Raw genomic sequence first — 22,313 nt, 5'->3', positions numbered from 1 at the left:
GTAATTTGATTACAAAAACCTTAGACCTGCAAAATGTTGAGCTCGTACCTTATGACATCCAAAGTGACATCAGTGTAGTAAAGTTTTCCATCCACACTGTCGTAGTCTAGCGAAATGACATTGTGAAGTTCAGGCACAGGTACGTGCACGTCTGTGTGATCATTAGTGTCCAAGGAGATTCTCCGCACGCTGACACGGTTGGAGAAGACAAGAAAGGTTTCGGGGGAGTCGTCACATGATCTGCCGTCACCCTTGAGCAGGATGCCCGTAGGACAAGCACAGGAGGTGCCGTTGGGGCGAGGGAGGCACAAGTGAGTGCAACCACCGTTCTTCCTGCCACACTTGTTGAATCCTAAGCGGGACAAGGGAAGGATGGAATGATGTTAATGAAGGGAAGATGATATTTTAAACCAGATTATGCAGGAACGTTTGTATCATTTAATTATTTGGTCGGAGTGGTTGACTCAACGTTCAACACTTCCAACCATGATCCCTTCAAATTTCTCTCAACTAGAAGAGAGATTGTGATGTCAGACATCTTGTCAACAACAGTGACCTTTTACTTCAATAATGTTGTTCTGGATGAAGAGAGAAAAACATTCTGATACACTCAAATGATCTTAAAACGTGTTCCTGGAAAAAAAACAAAAAAACAGTTGCTCTTGTTTTTGTTCCATAACTGAAGCCTCACCCAGTGCCCTTTCTCTGTCCACCGCCTGGATGTCCATCAGACCCGGCAGGTTGGCACGAACAGTGATAGTGTTGGCGCCGGAATTCTTGTCAGCTCGCTGGATGCTGCGACTCTGCCAGTCCGTCCAATAGATGTGAGACCCTAAGAGCGTCAAACCATACGGGTGCTGGACTGGCGTCACGAGGGTGTGTCGGTTTTGGCCATTCAGATCAGCGGCCTCGATGCGCTACGGAGGACAAGAGGATAGGTAAGATGCTTTCAAATGTGAATATTTGTTTTTCAAAACTCGAATTGGTTTACATTTGCTATTTAATACATCACAACCTATGTGAGATAACATGCAAATATATCTTTCAGCAACCAAACAGAAACGTTCATGGGGTGAGTCTGTGAGTGACTGCACAAGCACAACAGAGTTAGGAGCCAAGAGAACGTGCTCACCTCAGTGTGAGCATCAGCCCACAGTAACTGTGAGCCAGCCATGTCGATGGCAAGACCATTAGGCCAACCCAGGTTGTTATTGATGAGGATCACTCGATCCGACCCATCCATTGCTGAGCGCTCCAGCTTAGCATGTTCGCCCCAGTCGGACCAGTACATATAACTGGAAGAGATCCACAGGCAGGCGTAAACATGGAAAAGTAAAACAAGGCTTGGTCACAGTAATCATGAAGTAGACTGTGATTTTTTCTTGTTACATCAACAAATGTGCTAATTAAACCCTCTGGCAGCCTCACCCCATCTCATGGTAAAGGGCGATGGCACGAGGGCTGTCCAAGTTTTGCCACACCAGAACTTTTCTCATGGAGCCATCCAGATTAGCAACTTCTATCCGGTTGGTTCCTGTATCAGTCCAATAAATCTTTCGGCCTACCGCGTCGACCGCCAGACCATCCGTTGTCATCAGTCCTGTAGAGAGAGAAGTAGGTGATTCTAGTCGCATTGAAATTCGCTGCGCGTAAACGAGTCGATGATCACCTGTCGAAATGATGTCTTCATTAGCGGTTCCATTGATGTTGGCCCTGCTGATTCTTTTAAGAGTGCTATCGGACCAGTACACCTTTCCTGGAGAGAACGCAACATAATGTCAAAATGTATCCCCTTTGCATTTGTGAAACTTGAGCTCAGCTCACGACATTTGACTTCTTTGACAGGACACACAAACCATCTTGCGGGTCCACTCCAATAGCAATTGTGTTTTTCATGGAACGGTTGACGGCAAGAACCACATCAGCGAAATAAGGAATGTCCAAAGACACCATTCGAATGTCTGTCCTCCGTGCAAAGATCAGGAAGCTGCTCATTCCTTTGAAAAAACAAAAAAAGGGATGGAAAATGTGATTGTCTCTTTCAAATACTGCAACAAGTAAATGGGTGTTGGACGTGTTTAAAGATTTTCATACCAGGCGTGCATGTCTTTCCATCTGCTTGAAGGTTGATGCCAGTGGGACAAGAACAGCTGTAGGCTTTGGGAGCAGGCGCCAGGAGACAGAGGTGACTACAGCCTCCATTATTTACTGCGCACGGGTTGTGTACTACAAGTGGAGAAACACAAAAACAGAGCTCCGTTCTAAGTAATCTCAAATACAAATCAAAAAGAAGGTCGTATCTTATTTCGGGGCAATGCGAAACTGCTTGTTGACAAAAGCAACAAACCTTTTTCTGAATACAGCCGAGCAAGGCATTTGAGATTAACATGAGGCTTCAACCCCTGATAAAAGCACAGTTGACCCAGAATTCGGCTCAAACACAAAATTGGACCTAGTGAGCATCATTACCTTTTGTTTAAGTGTTCAGCAGGACATTTCGTACCTATTATAAGAAAACAGCGGAAGATGGTCTAATCTTATACATCACGACTAAATGGGTAGCCATCATCGCTGTTTTGGAGACAAAAGTTACAGCATAAAGTGAGAGAAGAGAAAACTGGAATCCAAGCCTGCTAGAGTAACATGCGGGGAAAAAAAGAAAATGGGCAATTTTTGTTGCTTGACAGCATGACAGGTTGACTTTAACTATTCATCAACATTAAAAAAATAACTGATCTGCACTCTAAATTTAGAGCAGATTGGCCAACATTTTCCTACGCGCAAGGTATGAGTGACAGTGACATTGACATGAAACAAGTTGTTTCAAGCGGTGGCTGACTAGAAAATATTTAATACACTACATCTTCAGGCTAAATATAACCTTGCTTCTTTCCTATCCCATTTAAAATGTGTCAAAAGAAATTAAATGCACCATTCTGATGTACCCACCTGGTTGGGGAAGCGAACACACTCTCAGATTGACACAAACCAACACTGACACACACCTGTTTCGCGGTGTCTCTGGAACATGTGAATATCCATGAGGTTCTCCAGGTTTTCCGCAAGTGTGTGTCGTCCCAAGCCGGTGAGCTTGTTCGCACTCTGGATGCTCTTGGACTGCCAGTCTGTCCAGTACAGCATGTCTTCATGTACAGTGAGGCCGAAGGGGTGAGGCAGCTGACTGCCAATCAGAACCTGCATAGGACGGATGTGGAAAACGAGTAAGATTAGTAAACAAAACCAGGTTCTGGATTTGTCGATGCAAGTGATATTTAGTTTGGACTTCTATGGAAATAAAGTTATATAAAAGCCACTCTTACCTGTCGGTCAGACCCATCAAAGTTTCCATATTCAATTGTTTTCATGCCAGCATCCGCCCAGTACAGACGTTTAGTCTCATAATCAATGGCAAGTCCATTGGGCCAAGTCAAATTGGAAGAGATGATGACGATGCGACTTGAAGAGTCCATCCCTGCACGCTCGATCTTTGGGTTGGCACCCCAGTCGGTCCAGTACATGAAACTATGGAGACAAAATGGATATTTGAGAAATAAATTTTTTTTTTTCACATTTGCTTCAACTAGCTCACCCTCCAACAGGGTCGACAACAATGTCCCTGGGACGGTCAAGGTTCTCCCATATGAGTACAGTCCGCATGCTGCCGTCTGCATTAGAAACTTCAATACGATCTGTACCTGGATTTAAAAAAAAAAAAAAGATTGATAGTCATTTATATTTTCAACCTCTGAAATGTATATGCTAATTAAGTACTGTATTTTAGTCGATATAAAGTTTTAAAAGTAAAAGTGATGCTTACCAGCATCAGTCCAGTAGAGTTTGTTGGTCACCCAGTCAATGGCCAAACCTGCTGGACTCTCCAGACTGGTGTCCACCACCACCTGCAAGAACAAAATAAAACCACACTTTTTAACTCATTCATTTCAGTTTTATTTCTTTTAGTTTTGTTTGTAATATTTCTTAGTTATGGAGCTGTCTGTATCCTTCAGGTGGTTTCAACATGCTTGGTCAGTGGCGAATAAGTTAGACAAACAAAATAAAGTTGCGGTTCTCCATCTCTAGGTGGCAGTATTGCACCAGACAACTTCTGCTTGCCTTTTTGAAAGTTGGCCCTTACTCAAACCTGCAGACTTTCATTGATCTATTCTCGACTGACTTTCGCTTACCTGCTGTTTGCTGCCATTCCACAAGGCTCTGTTGATGGAGTCTGTGGTGACATCAGTCCAGTAGATGTAGCCGTCTCTGGCATCCCAGTCCAGTGCCACAGCATTGCGCACATCAGCCAGAGGGATGACGTCATCTGACATATCCTCTGTGTCAAAGCTGATTCGTCGGATGTCCGTCCTTCGGGCAAAAAGCAGGAACTTGTCAAGACCTGATTAAAGACCAAAGGTCTTCTGTCAGTCTTCTATTTTTAACAATGGGTCAACAATAAAAAAACAACAATACACTGACATATAGGAATATGAACATGACTCATAATTTGCCATTTTTATTGCACAACAATACTTAAAGGGGAAGTCAACTCCCAAAAATATTCTTTGGAATTATATGTTCTATGTGTGTACAATAGTCCAAACATGGATTTCTGATTAATATTACTTTTGTGGAATATGAGTTAAGCAGCAAAATCCACCTGTTTTTAGCCATCTCAGGCTGTGGCCATTTTGACACTTCTGTCAACGGGTAAACATCAAAGTTGCTCAGGATTCAGGGACAACAACCACTCACAGCTCTCCTGTTTTTTGGTTGTTAGCTGAGCCCTGAGCAACTTTGATGTCACATTCCGTCGACAGAAAGTGACAAAAAGGCCACCCACAGAGATGTATAAAAACTGATAGAATTTACTTCTTACGTTATAATCCACAAACACAATATTAATCATAATGTCGTGTTTTGACGAGTGGGGCTGCATAGAACATATTTTTGTGAAGAATTTTTTTCGGGTTGACTTCCGCTTTAAAAACACACTAGAACGTATCAGGTTTATGGACTTAAATACATGTTTAATACACCATCTCTTTATTAGCCTTTAAAATGCATAATTAGAAGACAAGAAAAATGTGAACTCACTGTTAGCACAGTTGCTGTGGTCCACTTTCTTAAAACCAGTTGGGCAAGCACAAGTGTATGTCTTGTTGCCAGGGAGACACAGGTGGCTGCAACCTCCATTGTTAGCGCCACAGCGGTTCTTGCCTCCTACAGGGGAGTCAAACATGGACAGTAAAAAAAAAATTTATTTTTGGAAAATGTATGTCATAGTTCAAAATAAATAAATACAGCAGCTTTGTGAATGTACAATTCACACATTAATATTACTGCATGTATCAAACAAAAGTTATGAGGTTGAAGAATGTTGCTAACTCAGAGGCATTGTCGCCACAGTAAAGGAGCTGGTTCATCATCGAAAATGTGTCCTGACCTTCAGGTTGCCTTTGAGGATGCAAGGTGTGGATATCCATGGGGAAGTGCAGTTTGTTACGGATAATCTCTTGGTTTTTGCCAGTAAATTTATTGGCACTGTTGATGCTCTTGGTGTGCCAGTCAGTCCAGTAGAGGCTGTCCTCAAACACAGTGATGGCAAATGGATGAGGCAGGCCTAAGGAGGAAAAGACAGAATACTCAGGAGAGCGTAACGAGAACAACAATAAAACTGAAAGGGAGACAATGTTGACTGATTGTGTCATTTTACTCCATGTGAGCTGTTGTTGCCAGAGCGACAAAGTAGATGCACCCAACGGATTTCTGATTCTGACTTGATCAAAAACTGACATTTGTAAACTAAACTAACTAGAATGTTCGGTTAATGCATTCACAACTGAGAAATTTCTCATATTTTGTCATGCGAGGGCATGTTATTTTAGGCGTGAACAGCCTCAAAAGGTCTAGGTGTGTGGCTGCCTGTGTGTTTTCTGATCGTATCTTAACATGAGGGCGCGCAAATAATACACCCTCATCCCTCTAATGAATCATAAAAAGCCATAGAGGCATCTAGTTTTGTCATGGTCACCTTCTTCCATGTCATCAACGCATACCCCCCGTCCCCTCCGCTCTTGTTCTTTCCGGGACAGCTGGACGAGCAGCTGCGAGCCGACGGGGCATCAGGCGCCGCATCAAGCCTTCACAGTAATGTCCCCTTTAACCTACATGTGGCACCTCTCACAGCTCGCACACCACGGCTGAATCTGTCACACTCTCCCCTGATCACCGATAGTAGAAAGCATTGCTTCCAGATGGACATAAATCTGCTTGGATCATAGTGGAAGGGATTACGCAGCAAACTTTTGCGTGTGGTCTTTTTTTAACTGCATTTGTCTTTGTACTTGACTGCAGTTCATGGTGATCAACAACCACAGAGCATTGATGATATGCATTAAGACACATTTAATCAGCAGCGCGGCATGGCGCACGAGTGTTTAGCGCGACCGCCACACATTTCTGGGCTATGGGGTCTAAATCGGCGCTCTGATCTTCCTGTGTGACGCTTGCATGCTCTCTGTTTATCTACTTGTGTGGGTTTACTCTGGATAATTCAACTTCCTCCAACACCCCCCCAAAAAAAGCATTCATAGATAAGAATGTGAGTGTGAATGTCTGTCTATGGAATAGGGGTTGTTGTAAAATATATGAAAAGCACAATATTAGTTTCAGCTCAGTAGGCCATGTATTTCTAGTTATCTGCTAATTCCAACAACACCACAATAATAAAAACAGTATTAAATTAATACTCTGTATCTGTCTGACAGTATCAAACAAAAGTGAGCATCATTTCAGTACAGACTTTTTGACAGGCTTCATTAGACTGAGCAAATGTGCCTAATGTAATGTCAAGCTAGCATAAAATCAATCAGGAAACTGAAATCAATTAAGTCTTTTTTTTTTTTTGTCATGTTTTAGCCTTTTCCACAAGGGTGCGCTGTTCTTTTGCACTATTGCCCACTTCCCTGAGGACAAACTGAGTCACACTCAGGAGATGACTCATCGTAGTGCACAATATCTTCAGGCGCGTAAACTCCCGGATCAAGTTGACACCCCCCCCCCCCCCCCCCCCCCCACAGAACCCTCTTCTTGTCTTTGCCCCCACCCTAGGGGTCCACAGGTGTGTAGGCTGGTAAAAGATTAAACCGCCACACCCGCCCACTGCAGCTTCAGAAACTTGGCACACATCCAGCTCAAGCACACAACCACACAAAGACGGGCACATGCAACACAACTGTACTGAAGGTGTAGGGAGATACTCATTAACATTCTTTGGCACAGCAGCCCGGGCAGTAGAAATGAGCAGACACACACGCACGTCCCATTTGTCCTGTGTGTTGTCTGAGCAAACAGAGGCTCTGGAGAACGGACAGGGCCAATTACAGCCTTTTATCCTCCGAGCACACATCATTAAGGAGTGCTCACACGGACAATGGCGCGTGCACGCATACACAAACATACGGACCCCCTCGCACACACTTGAACAATCTTGACTGTCACTGATGTGCTTGAAGGCTGATAAAAAAAACTTACCGTTAAAGATAAAGAAAATCCACTTAGAAATGCATAATTCAAGTCAAAATGAAGACTACACTAAGGAATAACTGGACCACAACCATTTTTTTGTAGCTCTTTGAAGCTTTAGAAGTAGGCCTATCTGTTTTTGTTGCCGTAGACGCACACAAATGCACATTCAGGCCTTTGCCTCCTTTTAACTTTCGCCCTCGCTAAACTAGCACGAAGAAACACAAGCGTCCCGCATCACGCTGCGTTCACGAAACTGTTACGGGATTACATGGTCCAAATCTCAGGTCTGCGGACCAAATTCTGCTGGAGGTGCCGAGGACTAAGCGCAGCCTCAGGGGGGGATCGTGCCTTTTCTGTTGCTGGTCCTTCTCTATGGAATGACCTTACATTCAATGTTATGCAAACCCCCTCGCTGTCCACTTTAAAAACTCGTGCGAAGACATTTTTATTATTTGGCTTTTGACTCAACATGAGACTGTCGCTGTTCTGCTGTTCTTCTGGTATCTATTGTTTATGTGTTCTATTTCCCCACTAATTTTTTCACCATATAGAAAACGCTTTGTTGAAGCTCCAGCTGTTGTGAAATTAAAGTTGTATTGTATTGTATGAATGTGAAACAGATGAACGAGAGACATGGATCAATATTCTGCCTACTTACATCTGTGGTTGCCAGATCCTTAATTTGATAGTCACCAACAAACGGAGGCATGGGTTTTGTGTCACGTGTTTTTATGTCAGCATAAAACATTCATATGCCTTTTCATGGATATATTGAGCTGATTATATGGTCTAATATTGTAAAATAAAGCATGTGTGTGCGAGTGTGTGCATAATGCGTAAAGAGCCTCAAAGTTGAAGGACACACAATTTGCGATTTCCATACAAAGCAGTGCACATGAAAACGGAACAGGCAGCATGTGTTTATCAAAGTACATTTCAGTGGGAACCATATGAGAAGAATATTTTATTTGTCCCAAAAAAAAAAAAAAAGAGATGTTTACCTTGGTTGATGACAGCTTTACGATTGCGTCCATCCAGATCGGCTCTTTCGATGACATGGTGCTTGGCGTCCACCCAGTACATGCGGTGGCCAGCATAGTCGATCGTGAGGCCATTTGGCCAGAACAAGTGAGTGTCGGCAATGACCCGTCGATTCGAGCCATCCATATTGGCGTACTCGATGCGAGGCGTGTTGCCCCAGTCGGTCCAGTAGATCTTACTGAGAGGAAAACAAAAACAAAAAAAACAACATTCTCATGTTCAATGGTTTGTTTAAACCTCCGGGGACAGGAGATGCGCTAGAATAGAGGAAAATGAAACTGCTCATCGTCGATTACTTTCAGATGTCTGTAACACTGCCTAACAATGAGTGCTCGAGCTTGATGTTTCTATGGCTTCATCTGGGATGCTCTTCCCTGCCACTGCGACATACAGTCAAGTCAGGGAGTCTGACAAGAAATCTTTGCTGCATCCACACAGGCACTTGCCTGTGGGCTCTGCAGTGCTGCCAAACCATAATCCCTTGCTCTGGAACGGCACAACAACTGGGACACATCCAGAGAGGATAGTGTGCACATTTGAAACCATCTGCTGTGAATCAGTGTGTGTGCATGTGTGTGTGTGTGCGTGTGTGTGTGTGTGGGAGCTCCTACCCTTCTATAGGGTGCAGCGCAATGGCCCGGGGCTTCTCCATATTCTGCCACAGCAGCACCTTGCGATGAGTCCCATCAAGGTTGGCCACCTCAATGCGGGATGTCCCAGAGTCTGTCCAGTACAATTTGTCATGGATCCAATCAATGGCCAGCCCACCTGTTAGAGAGAAAATTGTTTTTGTTTGACGATATATATTAAAATGAACCTTTTTAGCAAAATAACGTGATAACTGCATTTGGTTTGTCAGATATGAACCAAAAAATCAACGATGATTTTGATTTGTGTATGTTCCTAGCTGTGGTACCCACCGGGGCTCTCCAAGCCAGTTGAGACGACCTCTTCTACATTGGAGCCGTTGAGGTTGGCCTTCATGATTCGGTCCAGCGTCACGTCTGACCAGAAAACGAGCTCTTGGCTGTGATGGAAGTCGAGAGCGATGGCATTCTCAAGGTTGTTGAGCAGCAGCGTGTACTCGGAGCGGTGTGGCAGAACCTGACGGATATCGATCCGATTGGCGAACAACAGCACTGGCTCTGGACCTGTCAAAAAAAGAAATAAAAATAAAATAAACACATAAATAAATAAATAGGACAGGAAGATCGATGGGAATAAAAATGACAAAAAGCCTTGATCATTTTTTTTTTCACTTAAGTGGAAGGTTCATTGCATCAGACAGTCAGTCAGGATTTGGGTTGAACTTGGTTCTGCAACAGATTGATGGGCTCATGTACCAGTACTCAATCCTCACTCCTTATCTAAATCTACTCCAGACCTTCAGAATATGTTGCAGGCCCCGGAGCCAGCAAATGGATTGAGTTGCTGATGGGGGAAATCTAAACAATACGCAACTAGGTTTTTAACTTGTGGTCAAACCTCGTCAGTTCTTTGCAGTATCTTGTCAAAGTTACAAAAAGTTGAATCCTTACCTAGCGCTTTGCAGCTACGCTTGTCAGGCCGCAGCTCATATCCCTGAACACACCAGCACTGGAAGCCGCCCTCAACGTTGGTACAGCCTTGGCTGCAGTAGCCTTCTTCAGCACACTCGTCCACATCTGGAACCCACCGTAGAGGCAAAAGAAAAAGAAAACGGGGGACGGGACTGTGAGACGTCACAATAAAACCTTTGAAGGGTTCAATAACAATTCAAGGGTCATGTTAAGAATGCTGATGAGGGCAAGGACTTTCATTAAATGTGATTTGCTTTGTGTTATTTCATGACAGTAGAACTCGACTAATCAGCAACGGCTTTATGGTATACTGGCACAATCTCATGAGCTTCATCCAAAATTCTGAACTGTATCACACTGACGTGGTCTAAATATTGCAGACAAAAAACGAAAACAAAATACTAGAAACACCTCTCAGTGTGAAGAAAAGTAGTTTATATCATCAGCGTTTTTTAGTTGTTTTTTTTTTAGTTTTTTTTCTTTAAAGTTTGACTGTGTTAATTCTAAAGTGTTATTATTTTTACAGCAACAGACATTTTTATACAGCTCCTGCATTGGATCTTATTAGATTTTAAGGAGCCACATACAGTACGGCCAATCAGGAAGAAAACTTAGGAATATATTTTTTTTTTCTTTTTTGTTCTTCGCAATTATTTGTATTACTCATTTTCCATATCGTTTGTGGCCAGGTTTTTATTATTAACTGTGCATACTATTATTTTGAGTTAAATAGGTTATTAGTCAGGAGTTATTTTTATCTCACTGTTCAACACCTAATCTGTCAAGTTTCAGGAATGTGTAATGGCACTCAATGTAACTTAACAACTGCCCAGTCATTGATATCAAATGTATACACGTAGTTACACACACATAAACACACACAGACACACACACACAAATACCGTGGCAGGATCTGCCGTCATCCATCAGCCGGTATCCGGTGTGACAGGTGCACTGGACCAGTCCTCGGACCATCTGACACTTCTGGGAGCAACCGCCGTTATTCTGGTTGCAGTTGCCGTCACTGGAGCGTGGACCTGGATGGAAACATTCAAGGATCACAAACATTGCAGACTAACTTTGCTTGCTCGGTGTATACAAATGTCTCAACAGCCAAATTCTGCTTTGTCATGATAATTTGTGTTCATTTTTGACATCCCCGCTAGGTGAGGATGGGAACTCTTTTTAGTCAAACTATGATGGCAATGTTGAAGTTAGCAGTAATGAGAACGGAGTCGTTATTGACATTAATTACATGTCTGACACTGTAAATAAACATGAATACTATTCCAAGGTTGTTAAGTTGTAAGACTCGTTTGACCCAGAGGCATATCCAAAATTGAACTAAAGCTCGTCTAAATTTCCGTCTGGAACAAAAGTCAACTCACGACATTCATGGTGTGGCAGTTCATCAGTCCCGTCTTCGCAATCGTTGACCTCATTGCACACCTTCCTCTGACCAATACAGCGGCCATTCCCACATTGGAACTGGTCCGGAGCACAAGGCGACGTCTCTGCGGGGACACCAACAGGAACCCCTTTTTCATTTCGTGTTGACATAACAAGCCACTGACTGAATACAGCAAGACTCCTCAAAGTTGTTCTAGATGTTCCCACTGGGATGACCCACTTTCTTCCTGCGTCTGTTGTAGTCTTACGCCTCAATTTTCAGGAAGAAGAATGAAGGTTATCAGGCAAAAAACGTTCAAGTGAAAATACTTAACATTGTCCTGCGGTACTATTTTTCCAAACCTCCCGAGCCTCACTTGGGATGACCTCTGAGTATCCCTTAAGAAGAACACTTTCTGAAATAAAGGCTTACATCAGTGTAGGAGGATTGTTAACAACTTCCAATTTTCCGCACGTTATCCACCATACTGACATGACCAGAGATGGAGTGACATCATGAATCAGCATGTTTAATTATATGCAAATTATATTCACCCGAGCATGATGGAGTAGAATTCAAATCAACATTATCCCAAAAGTCCCCAAAATATCATATTAGTTGTGTTTCAGGTCCGAAGTAACTCAATGGAGGAATTCTAATATTGGGATTGAAATCTTTTAAAATCCCTGCAATATTTTTCAGCAAGTCACAACCTGTGAGTGTTTGCTCCCGAACATGTAGTGCCAGAATTGGGACAAGAGTCAGGCCATAGCACAAGCAGATAATAAACTACAAGTAGGGGACGCTACAGCTGAATAATAATAAATTACTCAAGAGATGCCTGGCATAAAAAAAAACAAACCCTATTGTTTAAAAAAAAAAAAAAAAAAAAAAGTAGGTATGTGATTAAGAAAAAAATTTAATGAATGACTTGGCGTCCTAATTCTGAATGTGAGTGCAACAAAAACAAACATGCCAACATCCAACGTACAGACCAGTTTGTTTTATTTGTGCAAGCCTCGCTCGAGTGCTTCCTCCAATAAATGGTAAGATGTTTAAAAAGAGACACTCAGGCTCAACCAGAAAGAAGAGTTGACTTTGTTGAGCGTTCCACTGTTGCCATGACTACAACTTAAATTTGTACTATATTTAGCTTCTGGAAAGAAGATAACAAGGACAGTCTCACCAGTTTTTTCACAGCCTTCTTCGTCACTGCGGTCTGAACAGTCATCTTCGCCGTCGCATCTCCATGACAACCGGACACAGCGTCCCGTTCCGCATCGAAACTGGTCAGCTGTGCACATGGACGTGGCTGCACAACAATACAAACAACAAGTGTCACTGGAAACGTACGCATGCATCATAAAAGTGACAAAAGTGGCAACTCACTGCAATTCATCTCATCGGACTGATCGTCGCAGTCAAACTCGCCGTCACACCTCCAGCCTGCATTGATGCACATCCCGCTGCTACACATGAACTCAACTGTCCTGCATGGCTGGTGGGACGCTGCACACACAAATCAAAATCCCCTTAGTGGCTAAAACAGCCTACAGTCCTTGTTCTATATCATCCAAATATGCGATTGATAGGGTTGAGGTCGGGGCTCTGAAATAGTTCCACAACACCCTCATTCTAGAATTAATGCATGGACCTTGCTTTGTGTACTGTGGCTCTGTATGCTGGAACAAAAAAGACACTTCCTCAATCAGTGGGCCAAAGTTGGAAGCATTACATACAAGTAAAAATAAAAGACTAAGATTCAACAAAAACTCAAATTCAACCCTCATTGCTCCACAAGTGACTAAGAACTGTCTAAATGCTTTGATCCATATTGTGCAACTGACACGGCAGATAGCTGTCTTACTTTCACAGATCATATATCAATAGTTGCAATTAAAGATGGAGGAGATCCTCCAACTGGCAGCAGATGAGGGCGGAGGTGGAAAGGCAGATTAAAGCTGAAGCAAACACAAGCCTCCTAAATCATGTGTGCGCATTTCTCTGACATGTTTTCTCCTGACAGCACGCGTCTGTTCCCCTTGAAGAGGGGGCCCAGAGATAAAGCAAACTGCAAGGCGGGGAGAGAAGGCAAAAGAAGAAGTTGAGACACGGGTGGTGCTTCAAGCCTGCCGCTGCCGGCTTATCACCTGGCTGAGAGAAGACGGGGATGATCAAAACAGCAGGTGGTTTCCCAAAGAGAGGAAATTATAGAGGCAACAAGAGTTTGTGTGAGGTGCTTACTTTCATACATATACAGAACTCATGTATGCAATTCATTCCCTCTGCCGTATTCCCACGGACACACAATGCACTTTCATGTAATTTGCAAAAGCAGTATCACTGTTTGAGACATTTTCACATGAAAGAGAGAGAGAGAGAGAGAGCGAGAGAGAGAGAGAGAATCTCCCAAACAAAGCAGCCTTCATGTGTCTGGAGATTCTATGGAATGCTGTGGAGGACGTCTTACGCCTCAGAAGAATGCCTCGTGTGTGTACGCGTGTGCATGTATGTGTGAGATACACAAACTCTTTTTTTTCTCACTGCTGCGTGAAATTGTTAAATGGTTCAAAAAAAGGATTCACATCATTTGAGTGTGTTAAAGGAAAAAAAAGAAGACAGCCTCATTTAAAGGGGAAATCAACCCCAAAAAATGTTTGAACAAGAATATGTTCTATGCAACTCCACTCATTGTAACACGACATTTTGATGAACATTGTGTTTGAGGAATATAAGTTAAGCAGGAAAATCCACCTTATTTTGCCACTTGCTTTCGACTGGAAATGACATCATAGTTCCTCAGGGGCTCAGTAAACAATTAATCAAGGCTGTGCATCTGAAAACAGGTGATCTCTGATTGGTCATTAATTGAGGCCTGTGCAACTGTGATGTCGTTTTCAGTGGACAGAAGCGACAAAATAGCTGCTCCCTGAGACAGCTAAAAACGGGTGGATTTTGCTGCTTAACGCACGCCATGTTTAGCCAAGTGTCCACACATAGAACATATAATTACAAAGAATTGTTTTGGGTTGACTTCCCCTTTAAAAACCTGGGCATGGGAGAAAAGGCTCAGGCTACTATGACCTTGGTGACACTCAAACGATGACAGGAAACCTTGAAGTCGTGCTTATCACAGTGTAGATAAAAAACATCAAAAGGAAAACCAATATGCGTGTATGCGTGAATGAGTGAGTGAATGAGCAATGAAAACAAGAAAGCGAGTGTGTGCGTGTCATTACGTTGTCAATGAAAGAGTGAAACAAAGCTCGAACAAATTAAGAGAGCAGGACGGGTGAAACATGATACTCTTCTAATCAGGACCACAACTTCCTGCAAGACTTTCCAATTAAGATAAGATAAGATAAGATGTCCCACAATGGGGAAATTGTGTCGAGCAGTAGCCTGCCGTCGATGCTAAATGCTGTCGTGTATGTACGTCGCATTGACCTAAACACCTTCTAAATAGTTTGATGGTGTGGTGATTGTGGATTGAGAATGACGTCTACACGATACCTGCACGAGGCAATTTTTGACACAAGCTAAGCAATCAGCCAGGTAACTGTAAATAAATATGGCGAAACAAACTGCTACGTTCCAAAGTGTATCTTCATCGAATCGAAAATATTCGATGAAGCTAGTTGATAACGAAGCAATGATAATCCTCAAGGTGTCGTAATGGATATCTTACAGCAATCGGACTCGTCCGACCAGTCTCCGCAGTCGTCATCTCCATCGCAGTGGTAGATGTCGAGGATGCAGCGGCCATATGCGCACTGGAACTCCTCAACGCTGCAGGTGGCTGCCATCACGTCGGAGGCTGCACGAACGCACACATACGGTAAACAGATGACAGGATTAACAAATAGGCTTTGACTGTCTGAAGGACTTTGAAGTTTTGTTCGAGATGAAATGAACAAAGAGAAGACTGAAGCTTATAATGCATTCGGGGTTTTCGCATCTGCATTCACTACCTTATGATTGCCTCCCCTTTTCTACTCATAAATTCTTTCTGTATTATCACACATTTAGTGTTTTTGAGTATCACGCAAGCGCTATATAAGACCCATCTAATATCATCACTATTATTGTGATCTGCACAAAAGTTATTTGGAAATTTTCATTTTCAAATACAAACCAACCCCAAATGCCTGATGGATCTTCAATATGAGTGCAGACTTGGACAGTTTTATTTGTCCACTGTGATGTGTTGGGTAATTTCATTTGTCACATCTGATAAGCCCATGGGTAAATCTAATGGTGGTTTGAAGCTGGTCAGTAAATATTCATAATTCAACCGCATCACATTACAAGTCACAGGGTTCAAAGAGTGGGGGAAAAAAGTAGCGGCTTATAGTCTGGAAAATACGCGAGGCTACTCTATGGTAATAGAAGAGAGGATAGCTCTTTGAAAAAACCTGGTGTTACTGTCTTTAGACCCCTAAGCCCAAGTCCGAAATCTTGGGGTGCTGATAGACACAGACCTTGTCAAATCAATCACATTTTACCAGCTGAAGAACAGATACAGACTGAATGGTCGGATGTTCCAAGCAGACCGGGAGAAATTTATCCATGCTTTTATCGCCAGTAGACTTGATTATTGAAATTGGCTTCTTACTGAACTCATGCAAAAGAGCATCAAACAGCTGCAGCTCTTTCAGAACGTTGCAGCCCAGCTAACAGAACTACTCCAGTCTTAACGACTCGCAAGTTGCTGTAGAATAGATTTTAAAATTCAACTACTGGTTGACTCTGCAGACTCAGGTCAGTTAGTGGAGCCCAGAGTTCCAAGTAAGCATGGTGAAGCTGCATTTAGCCGTTATGCTGCACACAAATGGAATAAGCTGCTAACAGAAGTGAAGTCAGACCAGAGTGTAAATAATTTTAAAACCAGGTTAAATACTTTGCTCTTTTGTCAAACCTTTGATGAAGGTCCTCTAAACAATTTAAAATAATTTTCTTTTAAATATTTTAGTAACCCACTTTTATTTCTTTTCTTTTAAATGTTTTTGGAGTTTTCTGTTAAAAGTTGTGAACGTACATTTTAGTCATTTTTTGTAAGTCACTTTTGTTTTTAGTGCCTTGCCTTTGATTGCTGTTAACAGTTATTTGTAAATGCATGTAGGTACCATGTCTTTGCTCGTGTGAAGCACCTTGAGTTGCCTTGTTGCGTATAAAATGTGCTATATAAATAAAACCGCCTTGCCCTGCCTAGAAAAAAAAACATTTAAAAATGATCATTAGCCTCCGACTACACTGTCCTTGTGAGGATGCCGAAGAAGAACACGTCAGACTTTTGATCATCGCAGGCCCACAAACTTACGACAGTTTTCCTCATCAGACCCGTCCTTGCAGTCCGTGTCTCCGTCACAGTACCAGTGCTCGGCAATGCAGCTGCCGTCTGTACAGCGGAACTCCTTGTCTGAACATTTCCGCATGTCTGGAAGGACCCAAATCAGAAATATTATACCGCTTGTGTAAACAAGCCCGCCGTGCTAGCTGGTGTGTTTGCTACCCACCACACTGCTCATCACTGTTGTCCCCGCAGTCGTTGTCTCCATCACAGTGCCAGAGGCTGCGGATACAGTAGCCGTTCTGGCATTGAAACTCATCTTCCTCGCATTCTCGAGGAGCTGGAGAGAGATAGAACCACGGGAGTTATAGCAGACACAAAATGTTACATCAGAATAGTTACATCCGAAAAAGTAGATCAAATACAGGATACCTAACTTATGTCAGCAAATCTAGTAATACTGGCAAGGGTGGAAGGTGCCGGAAATATATTTTAATGTGTTTCCAATGTGTTCAGGGTTTGGGAATTTATTTTATAGCATTCATCAGCAAGAAATCCTTTGGGACATAAACTTGAATTTATATTAGCAGCATGATTTGAAATTCATGCAACATGTTTTGAGCAACAAACATTTCTGAAACAAATTCGAGGCACGCTTACAATATTCAGAGCTCTGACACATAATGTTGTGCATAGGAAGGCAAAGATGGACAATTTTCTCTTTTGAAATATATCCATCCGTCCATTTCTCACACCATTTATTCTCATTAGGGTCACGGCCGGGTGAGCTGGAGTCTATCCCAGCTGAGTTAAGAGAGCCTTGTTACACACTGGATTGGTTGCCAGCCAATCACTTAGTCACTCATGCTATTTATACATTAGAGAGCAACATGTTCAGAAAGCGTTTGTACTCAAACAGATAGTTCTATGAGAGAACACTCTTCGTTATTTTAAAGCGTGTGATACGGTCGCCAGTTTTACATCACATTTAAGAAAATGGAGTGTAGTCGTCTATTTAGCACAGTAGTTGAGATTGTTTTTACACATATTAATGTAAGAGCGTGATAGAAACAAGCGCTGGTTGGAAGTTGTCATTTTCAAATGTGTAAATGAAGACAACTCTACGCATTTACGTCAAGACAGGGCATGTGCGGACCAGCTAATCTGATTGGACTATCACATCTTTGAACATAGCGTCGTCCAGTGAATCAGAATGAAATTATTATTAAAATAAAATAAATTATTATTATTCTGATTGAGGTGTTTATATGGAGTATTTTCCATTCTGTTTCATGTCAATACATAACTTGTAGATGGCGTAAACCCGGCTCGTGTCTTGCAAAAAAAAAGATTAATAAGAATAAGTCCATCACATTAAGTTTAGAGCCATGTTGACATTTGGTGAAATGTATTGCTGAGAGAATTCATTTGAAAAAAAAAAAAATCAATTAATTGACTAAAATCCCATTTGATTTATATGCAAACCCAGATGAAATTTACAACTAGCCCCGCTAAACCTCACAGCTTGATTTACGCCTTAATTGGGAACCCTGGCTGCAATATAAAAGGAAGTGCTATTTCACAAGACAGTTAACCTTGAGACTGGACATAAAAGACATTTGTCATCCATGGCTTCTACCTACATGAGGCCGTTCGAGAGAAGTCACTGACTCAAGTAAACTTTTAGCACCATGACTTTGACATTGTTTCTGTTTTAAACCCTTTTTACTAAGCCAAACTCCTCCATCTCGCTTTTTAATTAATCACACCCCTATTGATTAAAGTACTGAATGGATTTTCAAAAAACACAGTCTACAGTTGCTGCGTGGAATCGATGGCAAATCCCAGCTTCACTAGCCTGGGGCAGAGTAAACACGTTAGTCAAGGGGAACCAATGACGGATGGCTCAAGGCAGATGGCGATCTATAATTTATCATTGTTGTGTGTGTGTGTATGTATGTGTGCGCTTGTGTGATGGGGAACTGAGACAAACAAAACGAGATCAAGAGGGACAGAAACACAGAAATGTTGAGAGAGCAGAGATTTCAGTTTTATGTGGGAGCTCTTTCAAGGCGTGTTCCTGCTTCAAAGTGTGAGTCAACTGGGGACAGGAGTGACATGATACAGACCAGTCTTGGAATGTGTGCATCTGAATCATAGATCACAGATCTATGATATGCCGGATAGTTCTGTATGCCCTGTGGAGGTGGCACAATTCACTGAATCCTTGATTTAGTTGAACTGATTGAATGGATACGTGAGCTCCCTGCACAGTCCACAAATCAGCACTCAAAATATGCAGTCGCGAGTGCAATCACGCCCCAATGAAAACTACCATAAAATGGTTGGAGGAAAGGTCATTATTTTACATCAAATGTATTTATTCTTATACAATATAAGACTTCAAGTTCCCGAATTACCTGTTCATTGAGTTGTCTGTAGTAACTGATATACCGTATTATAAGTCGTTCTTTTTTTCAAAGGTTGGCTGGTCCTGCAACTTATACTCAGGAGCAACTTGTACATAAAAAAATATACCGTATTTTCGCAGCCAGAAGGCGCACTTTAAAGTCCTGAAACTCGTCCAGAAAAGCCAGGGCGCCTTTTGAGGCGGAGCGCCCATTATGTGGACCAAGTACACCAAGTGCACCGCTGGGCTGACTGCGAACATTAACTGCCTGCACACTGCTCATATAGAGAGAAGGCGGGCGTGGCTAACGACAGCAGGCGGACGTGAGAGGGGAGATGGGCGTGAATGACAACGCAAAGGCACGCCCCTCGTTTGTTGATGAGTGACTTGCTCACACCGGCATTGTGTCGGCATCCCATCTGAGGGGCTGCGCGGCAACGAGACGGCGAGGCAGACTGATAATGACTCTCGTGTTTGGTGGAGAACGTGTCCAGCTGTTTATCTTGCATACAGAAGACAAGGACTTGGTGCATTTTTGGATGAGGACAACTTCAGCACGTTGTTAAAAGCTAAAATAAAGTACCACCCAACTCCCGCTGCCATTTTAAAAACACGCTAGCGCGACTGAGCAGCCAGCGCGACTGCTCGGTTGCTCGGTTCTGTTTGCGCCCAATGATACGGTGCGTTCTATCCATGTATCAAATACAGAAATAGCACCCTCGACTGGTACTGCGCCTTTTGATACGGCGCGTCTTTTGGCTGTAAAAATACGGTATATGTAATTTCACTGACAGCACTCAGAGAGGGCACTCAAGATTTATGCCCTGATTTCTCCAACTCTTTAACAAAATAAGAATTTAAAAGTAAACATTAGCTTAAAAGACAAATGAAAATGACTGAAAATGAATGTCCCCCAAAAGAAAATCCTATTCTGCAGACTACAAGCTGCAAGTAGTCAAATTTGCAGCAGAGAAAGTTTGGAGAAAATAAAAAAATTGGTAGGGACCTGCAAAAAGCAGTGGCTATTCTTACTGCGATGAACACAAAAAATGCTTTTGCCGGTCCCCAAAACCAATGGTCTTGTATGCACCGACCGGTCCGCTATGCCAAAATGGTTGTGGAACACTGCTTTACCATGCAATATAAATACATACAATAATTAGAATTTCAAGTGAAGTCCAAATCGTCCTAATTTAACTCGTATTGCATCATTATTTTAAACTGTGGAGAGAAAAAAAGCCACTCCTCTATTGCCCCATGCTTGTGTTATTTGCTGCCATCAGCGAGGTAAACAAAGGAAGGTCAAAGGTGAACAAGCCCTCAAGACCCTTATCACTCACCCAACTGCCAAACGGCAAAGGGCAAAGGGTGCTCAGAGTCATTACCAAGCTTCCTGAATGTGGGCTTGGTTTCATGTTTTTTTATTCTTTCTATGAGGTCTTTATTTAACGTATATATAATCATTCATATATTCCGGTCAAAGCAAAGCAAATGGATTTTGTTTGTGTATATGTATGTGATAGCTCTTTAGGTCACTGTCTCTAAATAATTGAATAAAACCATGTTGCCAAAGGGTGGAAAAAAATTGTGGGAAAAAAAACAGAGGAAAGACATTAAATAATAAGTAGTGTGGGGGGGAGGAGGAGGAACAAAAATTGATGCTGCGAGATGAAAAATTAAAAGCTGCCTTAGATAAGACAAAAAAAAAAAAAAAGACAACTGAGTCCATCGGCAGTCTTTTTGATGAGTGGTTTTTTGTCATTTTATTTTACAAATTTCTTGGTCTGCCTCCATTGAAATTCAACACAGTAAATAATTGAGACGCAGCGCGCAACAAAAATCGCAACCACGTGGCAGTCACATTCTCCACACATGCATAATACTTTTGTAACAAGGCACATTGCTTTAGTTGATTTTGATTGAATTGGTCATTTCTTCTTTATTCCGTCTTACTGTTACTGCCGGTATAAGGTTGGAGTTTTGTGTTATGGGAAGGAAAGGGACAGGGAATGGTGGTGGTTGGGTGCGGCACTTTGTATCGATCAGTACTGATCTGTTCTGTATGTGATGAAATTGGCTTTTTAAAGGGCACTTACAGACTCATTCTGCCATCGGGGGAATCATGCTAAACCAGAAAGTGTCCATATATAAACAGAATCTCAGCCATGGCACAGCCTTAAATCTCAAAAGTGGAAAATCCGAGGAAAAGCAATCAGGTTTATTTTCTCCAACCTTGAGGATGTTTCATCATTTCAATGCATTTTCATAAGATGCAATTAGAGCCCTTGACTCATTATTTTGTACATGCTCTGCAGCTTTAACATTCTCAGGGGTTATTAAAAAAACTGCTTGAAATGGTCGTGGAGCAAATTCTGTCTTGCGGTCTTTTCTTCCTTAACAGCAGCCAATTTAAGCAACAAACTAGTTGGCCCAAATCAACTTCAACTCTGTGTGGTTTGTTGATACATAATTCATGTGGCCGACATATTTCAACACAGTTTACACACACACACGTTAGATGGAATTTATTGATACGGCCATGCCAAGTTACAACACAAAGACGGTGGAAATGCCACAAATTCAAAACACGGATATTCATGACAAAGCACAGAACTCGAGTTGCACTCAGTTTTCAAAAATATATTAAAAAGTCTTTGTCGATGCTGTCCTCATTCTCTAATTAATCCAACAAATGTCTTTGTTTTCTAGGCAAGCAGGTTTTAAGGACTTCAAGTTGAACTGCTCACACAAGTAGAGGTTATTAGTCTCACAGTGACCACTAAAAACATTGGGGAAAAATAACGTTTTCTAAATGTAAACCTAACCCAAACAGTTCAGCTTGATTTGTTTTGTTTTTTTTCAATTGGTGCGTGATTGTGTACACATGTGCATGTCTGCGGATGGCAGCTTAGTGTGTGTTTATCAAGCAACTTGCTTCCATAGATTCAAGAGGAGAACTTACGACAGTCTTGCTCATCTGAGTCATCCTCGCAGTCGTTGTCTCCGTCACAGACCCACGAACGTCGTATACATTTGCCATTGTCACAGTGGAAGTCCAGCGGAGAGCAGGTGGGAAGCACTGCACACAAACAAGGCCAA

The 22,313-nt window shown here is 42.3% G+C and overlaps 1 protein-coding gene across 2 annotated transcripts in view; it reads right to left on the bottom strand.

The window, feature by feature from the left end:
- Window positions 1-22,313, bottom strand: part of lrp4 (low density lipoprotein receptor-related protein 4) — an 81,874-nt gene that overhangs the window by 6,749 nt on the left and 52,812 nt on the right. For both annotated transcript variants that reach the window (XM_088296063.1, XM_088296064.1), the window contains exons 3-28: window positions 22,177-22,293; window positions 17,031-17,144; window positions 16,835-16,951; window positions 15,203-15,331; window positions 12,904-13,023; window positions 12,701-12,826; window positions 11,513-11,638; window positions 11,027-11,161; window positions 10,104-10,229; window positions 9,486-9,716; window positions 9,177-9,333; window positions 8,526-8,743; window positions 5,441-5,617; window positions 5,092-5,217; window positions 4,185-4,393; window positions 3,818-3,899; window positions 3,590-3,695; window positions 3,321-3,522; window positions 3,006-3,195; window positions 2,095-2,226; window positions 1,857-1,997; window positions 1,670-1,756; window positions 1,429-1,600; window positions 1,133-1,295; window positions 692-917; window positions 49-352 (exon numbers count right to left, since the gene is read on the bottom strand). In XM_088296063.1, the coding sequence (XP_088152189.1) occupies window positions 49-352; window positions 692-917; window positions 1,133-1,295; window positions 1,429-1,600; window positions 1,670-1,756; window positions 1,857-1,997; window positions 2,095-2,226; window positions 3,006-3,195; window positions 3,321-3,522; window positions 3,590-3,695; window positions 3,818-3,899; window positions 4,185-4,393; window positions 5,092-5,217; window positions 5,441-5,617; window positions 8,526-8,743; window positions 9,177-9,333; window positions 9,486-9,716; window positions 10,104-10,229; window positions 11,027-11,161; window positions 11,513-11,638; window positions 12,701-12,826; window positions 12,904-13,023; window positions 15,203-15,331; window positions 16,835-16,951; window positions 17,031-17,144; window positions 22,177-22,293 (4,033 nt within the window). The remainder of the gene's footprint in view (window positions 1-48; window positions 353-691; window positions 918-1,132; window positions 1,296-1,428; window positions 1,601-1,669; window positions 1,757-1,856; window positions 1,998-2,094; window positions 2,227-3,005; window positions 3,196-3,320; window positions 3,523-3,589; window positions 3,696-3,817; window positions 3,900-4,184; window positions 4,394-5,091; window positions 5,218-5,440; window positions 5,618-8,525; window positions 8,744-9,176; window positions 9,334-9,485; window positions 9,717-10,103; window positions 10,230-11,026; window positions 11,162-11,512; window positions 11,639-12,700; window positions 12,827-12,903; window positions 13,024-15,202; window positions 15,332-16,834; window positions 16,952-17,030; window positions 17,145-22,176; window positions 22,294-22,313) is intronic.

This window comes from Idiotropiscis lumnitzeri, chromosome 5, assembly GCF_059441095.1.
Source record: "Idiotropiscis lumnitzeri isolate Australia: NSW breed Sydney's pygmy pipehorse chromosome 5, RoL_Ilum_1.0, whole genome shotgun sequence".
Classification (NCBI taxonomy): Eukaryota; Metazoa; Chordata; class Actinopteri; order Syngnathiformes; family Syngnathidae; genus Idiotropiscis; species Idiotropiscis lumnitzeri.
Note: the sequence above shows the minus strand (reverse complement) of the source record. Positions and strands in the feature narration are given on the sequence as shown.